The following is a 10,711-nucleotide window of genomic DNA, read 5'->3' on the forward strand; positions in this document are numbered from 1 at the left end:
TCGATTTGGAAGCCGCATCATCGAAAACAACTCGGTAGCACGGGAGGCCCCGTGCTACCGATAGTATAGTAGCCAGACTCTAGCTAACAATTACTATTACCAACATTCATATATATATATATATATATATATATATATATAGTTATATGTATCCACATCTCTTAGACATGCAGGGGCTTCAACACTGTGGGGAGCCCAAATTTTGGCTGCAGCGTTAGCACGTCGTTCGGCGCATGCACGTACTTGGGAGAGATGGTGAACGAGAAGCGCTGCAGCAGCATCGCGACGACGGTCTTCGCCTCCAGCATCGCGAAGTTCTGCCCGATGCACGACCTGGGGCCGATCGAGAACGAAAGCAGCGCGTTCGGGTGGTTGGCGGCCCTCGAGACCCCGTTCTCGAACCTCGACGGGTCGAACTTGTCGGCGTCGGCGCCCCACACCACCTTGTCGCGGTGCATCATCATGATCGGCATTGCGACCACGGTGCCTCTGGGGATCTTCAGGCCCGCCAGCTCCATGTCTTTGGCTGTTTTCCTTTGTAGTTGGACCACTGGACCGTACAGCCTCAGGGTCTCAAAGAGAACCATTGTCACCTACATGCATGCATTATAAGGGCATAATCTTAAATATATATCTCTTCTAATATATATTGCTTGTTTTGGTCTCTATACGTATAACTTTCTATGTATATACATAGTTCAGTTCCTGAACTTCCACGTACATATATATATATATATATATATATAGAGAGAGAGAGAGAGAGAGAGAGAGAGAGAGAGAGAGAGAGAGAGCTACTATAACATACCAATTTTAACTTGCTGAGCATATCTGCATTAGGAACTTCATTTCCACACTCCCTCATCACCTCCTCCCTGAGCCTCTCCTGCCACTCATGGTGTGTGCTCAGGAGGAACATGGTCCAAGTTAGAAGGTGCGACGTCGTCTCGTGGCCCGCGAAGAAGAACGTCTTGCACTCGTCGATGATCTCGTCCATGCTCAATCTAGAATCCTCTCTTTTCTCGTCACGGTGGTCCGTCGACGTGCAAGCCTCGAGCATCAACCCCAGCAGATCATTCCCGTAGCCAGTTTCTTTCGTGTTGAGCCGTGATTGTATTATTTGCATCAGCATTGTCCTCACCTTCCTTTCTAATTCCCATTTTTGTAGATTCTTGCTAGTTGGAAGATACCTACATGAACAAGAATGATACCGTCAATTCTCGGCCCACATGTTTCATCACACCTCACGACGAGACGAAACGTATAATGATATATATATATATATATATACATACTCATAAGTTGTTTTCGATGATGAATCTTCCGAACCTACGATCCACTCCGTTAAATATGATCTAGAATATTTGAAACTTCTAGAGAATAAATTTCGTAATTTTTCGAACTCATAATAAAGTCCATCAAGCGGGCATATATAAAATGAACGGTCAAAAACGAACGACGTCCTAAAATTGGATGATAGTATCCTTCAATTTAAGATCGAAGTTATTGGTCTTTATCTAGGTAGTGAATAGAATTTTCTATCAAAAATTCAACTTATTCCGATTCTTTTCCACCGTTAAACTAGCAAGTATCACATACCGGCCGTTAAAAATTGTCAATTTTGTGAGCTTTTAATCGTAAGGTAAATAATGTCGAAAAATTATGAAATTTAATTTCTAGAAGTTTTAAATTCTCTAAAAAATGTTTAACGGTATGGATCGTCGATTCAGAAGTTTTATCATCGAAAACAACTTATGAGTACGAAGGCGATCGTACTCATAAGAGTATAGTAGCCGGACTCTCTCTCTCTCTCTCTCTCTCTATATATATATATATATATATATATATATAGTCCGGCTGGGATACTATCGATAGCACAAAGCATTTGGTGCTACCAAGTTTTCTACCGTTAGATTTATCTCTTTTATTATTTTCAACCATTAGATTATACTATTCAACCAACCACCCACTCAACCCTAGGGGGCCCACATCATCCTAACCGCACATCTTTTAATCCAATTAATGGTAGAAAACTTAATAGTACCAAGTCATTGGTACTATTAATAATATTCCAGCCTAGTTCTATATATATATATAGAGTCCGGCTGGGATACTTTCGATAACACGAGGTATTTGGTGTTATCAAGTTTTCTGCCGTTAGATTTACCTCTTTTATCATTTTTAACCGTTCGATTATACTATTCAACTAACCACCCACTCAACCCTAGAGGGCCCACATCATCCTAACCACACTTCTTTTAATCCAAAGGTAGAAAACTTAATAGCACAAAGTCATTGGTGCTATATAGAGTTCAGCTATGGTGCTTGTAAAAGCTCCAAGCACTTGGTGCTTGTGAGTTTTTTACCGTTAGATCTACTCTTCGGATCATGTTCAACCATTAGATTATACTATTCAACCAACTACTCACTCAACCCTAGGGGGCCCACATCATCCTAACTACATATCTCTTAATCCAATGGCTAAAAACCTACAAGCACTAATGTATTGGTACTTTTAAAAGCATAGGAGCTCAATTCTATATATATATATTTCTGATATCGGTTTGCGGAATTAACATATATACACTTACTTGAACCCTGGTATTTGGACATTGAGAATGTTGTTCATGGCTAGAATCTGAAGGTCTTTTTGTGCAAGAAAGACTTCTTTTCCTTCTTTATAACTGCTTCCGAAAGCTGTGTGGGAGATCACATCGGCAGTCAACTCCTGAAACTGCAAGCTTAGATCTACTTCTGCTTCCTTGTTCTCATTTTGGATCATCTGCGTCTCCCACTCCTCCATCATGGATCGAGCTATTTGCGCCATTTTCGTAGTCATCATCTATATATATACCATGCAAAAACATCAATATATATATATATATATATAATTAGTTAGCCAATAACAATCACCATATATATCACATAGTTTAAACTTTGTTGAGTACGTACCTTGAGCTTGTCCATGGTGAAAGCAGGGTTCACCACCCTCCTGTGGCGAGCCCAATCTTGGCCATTTGTGAGGACCAAACCCTTCCCCAAGAGAGCTTGTATGTTTGGGTGGGGATCATTTTTGGCGTAGAACCCAAACTTGTTGGAGAGCACTTGCTTCACCATGTCAGGGTTGGTGATTGCCAAAGTTGGTCTTGGTCCAAACCAAAACAAGAAGGTTCCTCCTGTGTGAAACATAACATATAATTTTTTTTTTTTTTAAAAAATCACTTTTTTATAGCTAAAGTTTTATTAGAACCAATCCTTATAAGTCCCTATCATATTTTGAGCTCGATTACTGTATCCACCATTTTATTACATATATAGCCATCTATTTTTGTTATCCTTTAGTCAGTCGACGTGACATAGTTCACCTGATATATGTATACCCACCATATGCGAATGCGTGAGCAAAAATATTAAGACTAATTCTGCACCAGTTTTTGCTCAATTATTTTTTTGAGATAATTTATTAGAAATAAAAGTGTTAAATATTAGTTCATCTGATCGTGCGTGAGCAGAAATATTAAGACTAATTGTGGACCAATTTTTACTAGATCGTCAGTTGACATGATCATATAGTTCATCTGAGATATGTCCATCATGCGTGCCCATGAGCAGAAATGTTAAGACTAATTCTGTACTAGTGTTTACTAGATTGATCTTTTAGTCAGACGTCGACATGATATAGTTCATTTGATATATGTCCATAATAGGCGCGCTGTTTGAAGTGAAAAAAAAAAAAAATTTTTTGAAACCGATTAGATTCAGACTCAAACAATTTTTATAGGTCTCATGTTGACCAGAAAATTTTGGGGCCAATAATTACAATTTAAAATCCACAATAGGCCCATTAATAAATGTGAGTGGGTGAGCCCTTACGAAAGCCCAAACAAATAAATAAAAAAAGTGAGGGGGGGGGCTTTATTTCAGCCCGTTATCATTTGAGCCCAATAAATTAAGGTGGGTCTGATCAGCGACGGCCCACACCCACACCTTATAAAGTATCTAGTCGAAATCCGATTTCAAATCATAATCCATTCAAAATTCAAATTTTGAATTTTGAACCCCCAACAAATTACCAAAATAGCCTCCAATAATCCATTCAAAATTCGATTTCGAATTTCGAATTCCTCAACCATTTACCAAAACATCATCCAACAATCTATTCGAAATTCGATTTCGAATGTTGAATTCCCTAACCAATTCCCAAAATATCATCCAATAATCCATTCAAAATTCGATTTCGAATTTTGAATTCCCTAACCAATTCCCAAAATATCATCCAATAATCCTTCAAAATTCGATTTCGAATATTTTGAATTCCCCTAACTAATTCCCAAATATCATCCAACAACTCCATTCAAAATTCATTTCGAATTTTGAAATTCTTAACACACCCTCCCTCCCATATATATAAATACGGGAACCGAAATCAAATTCGGATTTTTTTTTTGGAGAAGAGATCGATTCACGATAGTATAATTGCTACACACCACTTCCAAGTTCAAATATTCAAAAGAGAAGTCCGATGTGGACAATCAAGCTCCGCTAGTGGCTCATATTTTCCATATTAACTAAAAAAATTTTAGACAACATGCCTCCAACACCTTTTTTTCTTATTTTTTTCAAAAAAATTTGTATTTTTTTTTTTATTTATTTTGCTCGAGAAGCCAATTGACGATTGCCTAATGCCATCCCGAACCCTAAGGTGAGTTAGTATTCCGTCTAGGCAAAGATATATTTTAGGTAAATAGAAAATACTGGGATTATTTTTTATTTTATTTGCCGTCGAGAACATCGAAATTCTGGCGCATAACCCGACCCTAAGGTGAGTTAAGCATGTCGCGTCAATGTTTGATCTGCCCCCGGGGCAACGAATGACCACCTCCACGGTCGATGATTTAGGCCGATAGGTAAGCTATTCATGAATTCAGATGAGTCATTTATAGTATGTGTGGTGATCAGTATTGGCGAGTCCATTGACTTCGCAATAGATGCCAGCACTAATGTTAGATTACCCCTGAGATTGGGGAAACCTTCCGATTAAGAGACCTTTATATTGGCTTGGATGAGGATGGAGTCGTATCTCGATTATTTGAATCCTAAGTATAAGTATATTAAGGATTCAGTTGGATCGTGAGGTTGTATTAAGTGGCCTACAGTATATGTGTTAAGACCTAGATCGATATTGAAAACTCTATGTATTAAGAGTCTAATGGTTCTGAGAATATGGGTATGAATTGGGTATTTGGTTCATGGGATTCTGGTATTAGGTTGGATGTATAGTTCACATGGATTTTAGTCCATAAATTTGTGTATGGTTTAGTGGGGTTTGGTCCATCGAGACTTTAGTTGTGTCATGGATTTGGTCCATGAGGGTTTGGTTTGGCTCTGGGATTTGGTCCATAGAGAATTAGTTAGTTCATTGAAATTTGGTCCATGGAGGTTGATTTTGGCTCCATGGATTTGGTCCATGAGATTTGGTTTTGGTCTGGCTTTGGTCCCCATGAGGTTTGTTTTGGTCTATGGATTTGTCCATGAACTTGGTTATTTGGCTCATAGAATTTGGTCCATGAGTTTGGTTCTTGGCTGCATGGAATTGGTCATGAAATTTGTTGTTTTGCTCATGGGATTTGGTCCATGAGGTTTGGTTTTGGCTCATGGGATTTGGTCCATGAAATTTGGTTTTGGCTCATGGGATTTGGTCCATGAGATTTGGTTTTGGTTCATGGGATTTGGTCCATGAACTTGGTTTTGGCTCATGGGATTTGGTCCATGAGATTTGGTTTTGATTCATGGAATTTGGTCCATGAGGTTTGGTTTTGGCTCAAATGACGGAATGCTAACTCACCTTAGGGTCGGTTATGCGCAACAATTTCGATTGCTTCTCGAGGCAAAATAAATAAAAATAATCCATATTTTCTATTACCTAAAATATATTTTGCCTATGACGGAATACTAACTCACCTTAGGGTCGGTTATGCATGGCAATTTCAATTGCTTCTTGAGGCAAAATAAAAAAAAAAAAATACAAATTTTCTGAAAAAAAAAAGAAAAAAAGGTGGAGGACATGTTGTCTAAATTTTTAGATAATATAGGCAAAATATGAGCCACCAGCGGACTTGATTGTCCACATCGGACTTCAAGGGTAAGATTGCAAAAAGTCCCCGGCTGTGGTATAACCCACAGGCAAAATTGGGATCCCCGCTGTGAGAAAATCTTTCGAGACTCACAGGCAAAAGTTAGGGGAAGGTACCTGGTGAAAACCCATATGGGCGCCAGATTACCCAAGATATATTTTGCCTATGACGGAATGCTAATACACAAACTTAAACTGCAAATTAAGTTCATATGCGAACCCAAATTGCAAATTAAGTTCATATGTGAATCCAAATTGCAAATTAAGTTCATATGCGAACCCAAATTGCAAATCAAGTTCACCTCCAAACCTAACCAAACCAAGTCCAAATAAGCATCCAAACCAAAACCCAAAACCCAAATAAACCCAAACCAAACCAAGTCCACATACAAAGCCAAACGGCCCAAACCTAACCAAACCAAGTCCAAATAAACATCCAACCCAAAACCAAAATAAATCGAAACCAAACCAAGTCCACAAATAAAATCCAAACCCATTCCCCAAATAAGACCAAAACCCAAACCCAAATAAATCCAAACCAAGTCCACACATAAAACCAGAACCCAAACTCGGACCCAAATAAAACCAAATCTCATGGACCAAATCCCATGAGCCAAAATCAAAACCTCATGGACCAAATCCCATGAGCCAAAACCAAATTCATGGACCAAATCCCATGAACCAAAACCTCATGGACCAAATCTCATGAACCAAAACCAAACCTCATGGACCAAATCCCATGAGCCAAAACCAAACCTCATGGACCAAATCCCATGAACCAAAACCAAACCTCATGGACCAAATCCCATGAGCCAAAACCAAGTTCATGAACCAAATCCCATGAACCAAAACCAAACCTCATGGACCAAATCCCATGAGCCAAAACCAACTTCATGGACCAAATCCCATGAACCAAAACCAAACCTCATGGACCAAATCCCATGAGCCAAACCACGCGCATGAGCAGAAATGTTAATTAAGAGTAGTTCTAGACCAGTTTTTACAGGATTGACTTTTTAGTCCGTGGACATGATATAGTTCATCTGATATATGTCCATAATAAGCGCGCATGAGCCAAAATGTTAATTAGGCTAACTCTAAACCAATTTTTATTAGATTAACTTTTTAGTCGGTCAACATAATATAGTTCATCTGATGCACAGAAATGTACAAATTCTGGACCAGTTTCTACTATATAGATTGATGGTTTAAATAACTTATTAGAAATAAAAGTGTTACAGGTAAGATATGAAAAAGGGAATCATCTTTCACACCTCCAATACAACACACAAAGAGACAAATTTTGCTTAGTGCGTGCGTACGACCATCTTTTCTTTTGTTGTTGAAGTCAATATTATCCACACAATAACCAAATCACATATATAATTAATACATGCACACTACAACAAAAACGATATATAACGACACTTTTAAATATCAGTATAAGTAAAAATAAAAGTGCTGCTGGCTAAATTACCGACACTTTTAAAAAGTGTTGCTATATGTGAGGTCGCTAGGTATATAGTGACAATTAAAGAGTGTCGCTATAATCTAAAAGAGTGTTGCTAATTTACCAATATTTATTTAAGCATCTAGCAACAACCGAAACTCTATCTCGTTAGCTGCAGTGGCGGAGTAGACTAGAGGAAGGGATGAGGAGAAGGAGAAATGGTAATCGATTTTTCTTTTCTTTTTCTTTTATTTTTTTTTTCTGTTTGTAATCGGACCGAATGGGCTGGGTGGGGTGGGTTGAGTAGAGTACCCTTTTATTTTTAGTTGGATTAGACTTTATATTTAGGCATTAGTACGTTTTTTTTTTTTAAGTTTTGACATAAATATGACACTTACATAAAAGTGTTCCAAATATGTGTTCCTATAACCTAATTCTGTTATAGTGACACTCATAATAATAAATAATAAGCACCTATTAACTAAGTCCAAATAAAAAAATAATAATAATTATGCAATTAATAAAATGAACAATTATACCAATTCTCTAAAAATTAACTTATTAAATACTCAATTTTCCAGAATGGGTATTATTGATGTGTTGGCATATACAATATAAAATATTTCGCTCAGTTTATTTATATAAATTTAAAGTGTTATAGGAATTTGGTAAACCCAAAACAATATGTAGTAGTTGGCCTTACCAATTTATATATTGTGGATGGTGTTCTTTCAAAAGAATAAAATAATAATAAGAAAATACTTATATAATAAACAAAAAAAATTTGGCCATTATTTAGAAAAGCATGTTCTAGTAATTAATGCCCCCTCCACCACCACAAGAGAAAAAAAAAAGAAAGAAAAGAAAAGAAAAGAAGAAGAAGAAGAAGAAGAAGAAGAAGAAGAATTAAAATTGTTTGTACACTAAACCAAAATCTTTAATGCATTATCTTATCTTATCTTTTTTACCCAAAAACACTTGGTTAGAATTCGAGTTCTAGTTGGGAGGACTCAAAATTTTTCGATTCGCATGCAATATATAATTAATAATAATAATAAAAAAAAACAAATAAGAAATCTAAAAGATCAGAGATGAAATTAAGTAGTAATTAGAACATACCATATTGCGAAATCCATTTGGGATAGTGAGGCAAAATCCTTGTGGTGAAATCATGTGAGTGTATGTCCAACACAATCCCCTGAGCTTCTCTTTTCATTCTCTTGATCTCCTCAGTTGATCCTACCCATAGCTTGTACTCGGGCCCCTCGATCCCTTGATCCCTAAACTTTTTACTTATTACGTACGGCCTCCACAGCACAGATGCCAATACGCTCCAGATCCTCGGAATAAGCACCACAAAAATAGATCCCAATATCAACCCAACAACATAAGTTGTATCCATTTTTTCCTTTTTTTTCTCTCTTTTTGGTGTTGCTCACCAAAGAAGTGTTGTGTGTAGGATCAACTTGGTTTAGAGATGGTGTAGTGGTGTTTATTTATGTGGGGTATTTATATTACAATGGGGAACATAGATGCTTGTGTTTTAATTGATTGAGTAATTGACTGATTGATTTGTCCTGTTTGCTTTCCTTTTGCTTGGAAATGAGATCATGGGTGATGTAAGCTAGGGACGAAGCCAGAATTCAATCACAAGGGGGGCCAAAATATGTACAAATAAAAAATTTAGCAGATAAATAAAATTTTAACTACTCAAATTTTTAATAAAAAAATTTAGTGATTAGATAATTAATATTAAAAAATATTAAATTTATTTCTTTAATTTACACTCGCTTAACTTCTAATTATTTTATTTATATTATTTCATTCAAATAATTTAAGAATTTTACTAAATCTAATAGCAATTTAGTTAGAATTTAATTTTTTAAAATTTTTATTAATAAAATAATAACAACCAATGACTAATATTTAACAGAGCTATTAAATTTAGCATACTATTTTATTTAGTTAAATAAATTAGCTCATCAAAATAATTGGAAAGTTAAGAATATATAAATAAAATATTTAAAGTTGNTAATTAAAAGGTTCTTAATATATTTTTACCTATAAAACACATAAGAAGAGAGAGAGCTTCTATATTAGCACTAAAAACTTTTTACAAAATAGGCCGATATATTTTAAAAATTAACTAAAAATATATAAACTACTAAAGGACTATAAAGTAAATATTGAAAAGTTGAAAAGGGCCCTGGCTCCTTTGGGTCTATATATGGTCCGTCCTTGTGCGTAAGCCTTGGAGTCTTGGCCCACAAGCCAACAATTCTTTTCAAAAAAATTTCACTTTGGTCCCCTAAATTTATAATATTTTAATTTTTTTAATAGCTTACTAGTGGATTGTTCTCTAATTTTAAAAATATGGGGGGGCCCCCACATGGCTTGCAAGCCAAAGAAAACTCTGAGGGGGATAGTGATGCATGGGGATAAACAAAGAGGTTAATTTGTTTGAACATTGAACATTTATATGTGTGGTGGGGGGTATATGGCATGTGGAGGTGGTCTACTAATTAATTACCAACTAGCACTAATAAAAAGATTAATTATTGGAAATTAATAGTTAATTAGTACATGGAAGTATCTAGATTATGAAACATGCATGCAACTATTTTTCTTCGTAATTAATTAGTTTGTACTCAGGACCGCATGCTCTAATGTCATACTAAAAAATCATATGAAAGAATCATATATTGTCACTATAATAAATCTGGTACTTAAGGACACTTTAACTAACAATTAGCAACGCTTTAAAGCGTCGGCAAGAATTAATAACCCTAAGTAAACATGTCGGAATAAATATATTGACGCTTCAATATAGCATCGAAAAATTTTTAGCAGTATTTGATAAAAATATATGTTTATTAGCGACGCTTAATTATGATGTAGGCACACGCCAAATATTGAATATATTAGAATATATATAGTGTTGTCTAAAAAGTATCGTTTAAAACATATATATTAAAAGTTTAAACTGGTAGAGAAATTAATACTACTTTTAATGCATTTAATCAACAAGGGAAATGCTTAATTTGGGTCTCCAAAAATATTACTCTTATATATATACAGCTATCTATACCTATACATTATTTTTCCTAATTTTTTTGCCACGTGGCGAATTC

General features: G+C 35.8%; 1 protein-coding gene across 1 annotated transcript; it reads right to left on the bottom strand.

Moving 5' to 3' along the window:
- LOC109724413 (cytochrome P450 709B2-like) lies at nt 1–9,075 on the bottom strand. The gene is made up of 5 exons (XM_020253231.1): nt 8,700–9,075; nt 2,950–3,173; nt 2,589–2,839; nt 806–1,187; nt 1–593 (listed from the first exon to the last, which is right to left on the bottom strand). The coding sequence occupies exons 1-5, from the start codon at nt 8,980–8,982 to the stop codon at nt 162–164; spliced, it is 1,572 nt and encodes a 523-aa protein (XP_020108820.1). The 5' UTR covers nt 8,983–9,075; the 3' UTR covers nt 1–161.

This window comes from Ananas comosus, linkage group 18 (assembly GCF_001540865.1).
Source record: "Ananas comosus cultivar F153 linkage group 18, ASM154086v1, whole genome shotgun sequence".
In the NCBI taxonomy this organism is placed as follows: Eukaryota; Viridiplantae; Streptophyta; class Magnoliopsida; order Poales; family Bromeliaceae; genus Ananas; species Ananas comosus.

Excerpts from the sequence above, each read along its gene's own strand:
- LOC109724413 (XM_020253231.1), bottom strand. The coding sequence starts at position 8,982 with ATGGATACAACTTATGTTGTTGGGTTGATATTGGGATCTATTTTTGTG. Across the intron at positions 2,840-2,949 it reads TCACCATGGACAAGCTCAAG|ATGATGACTACGAAAATGGC; the intron begins GTACGTACTCAA and ends GTATATATATAG. Across the intron at positions 594-805 it reads TGCTCAGCAAGTTAAAATTG|GTGACAATGGTTCTCTTTGA; the intron begins GTATGTTATAGT and ends GCATGCATGTAG.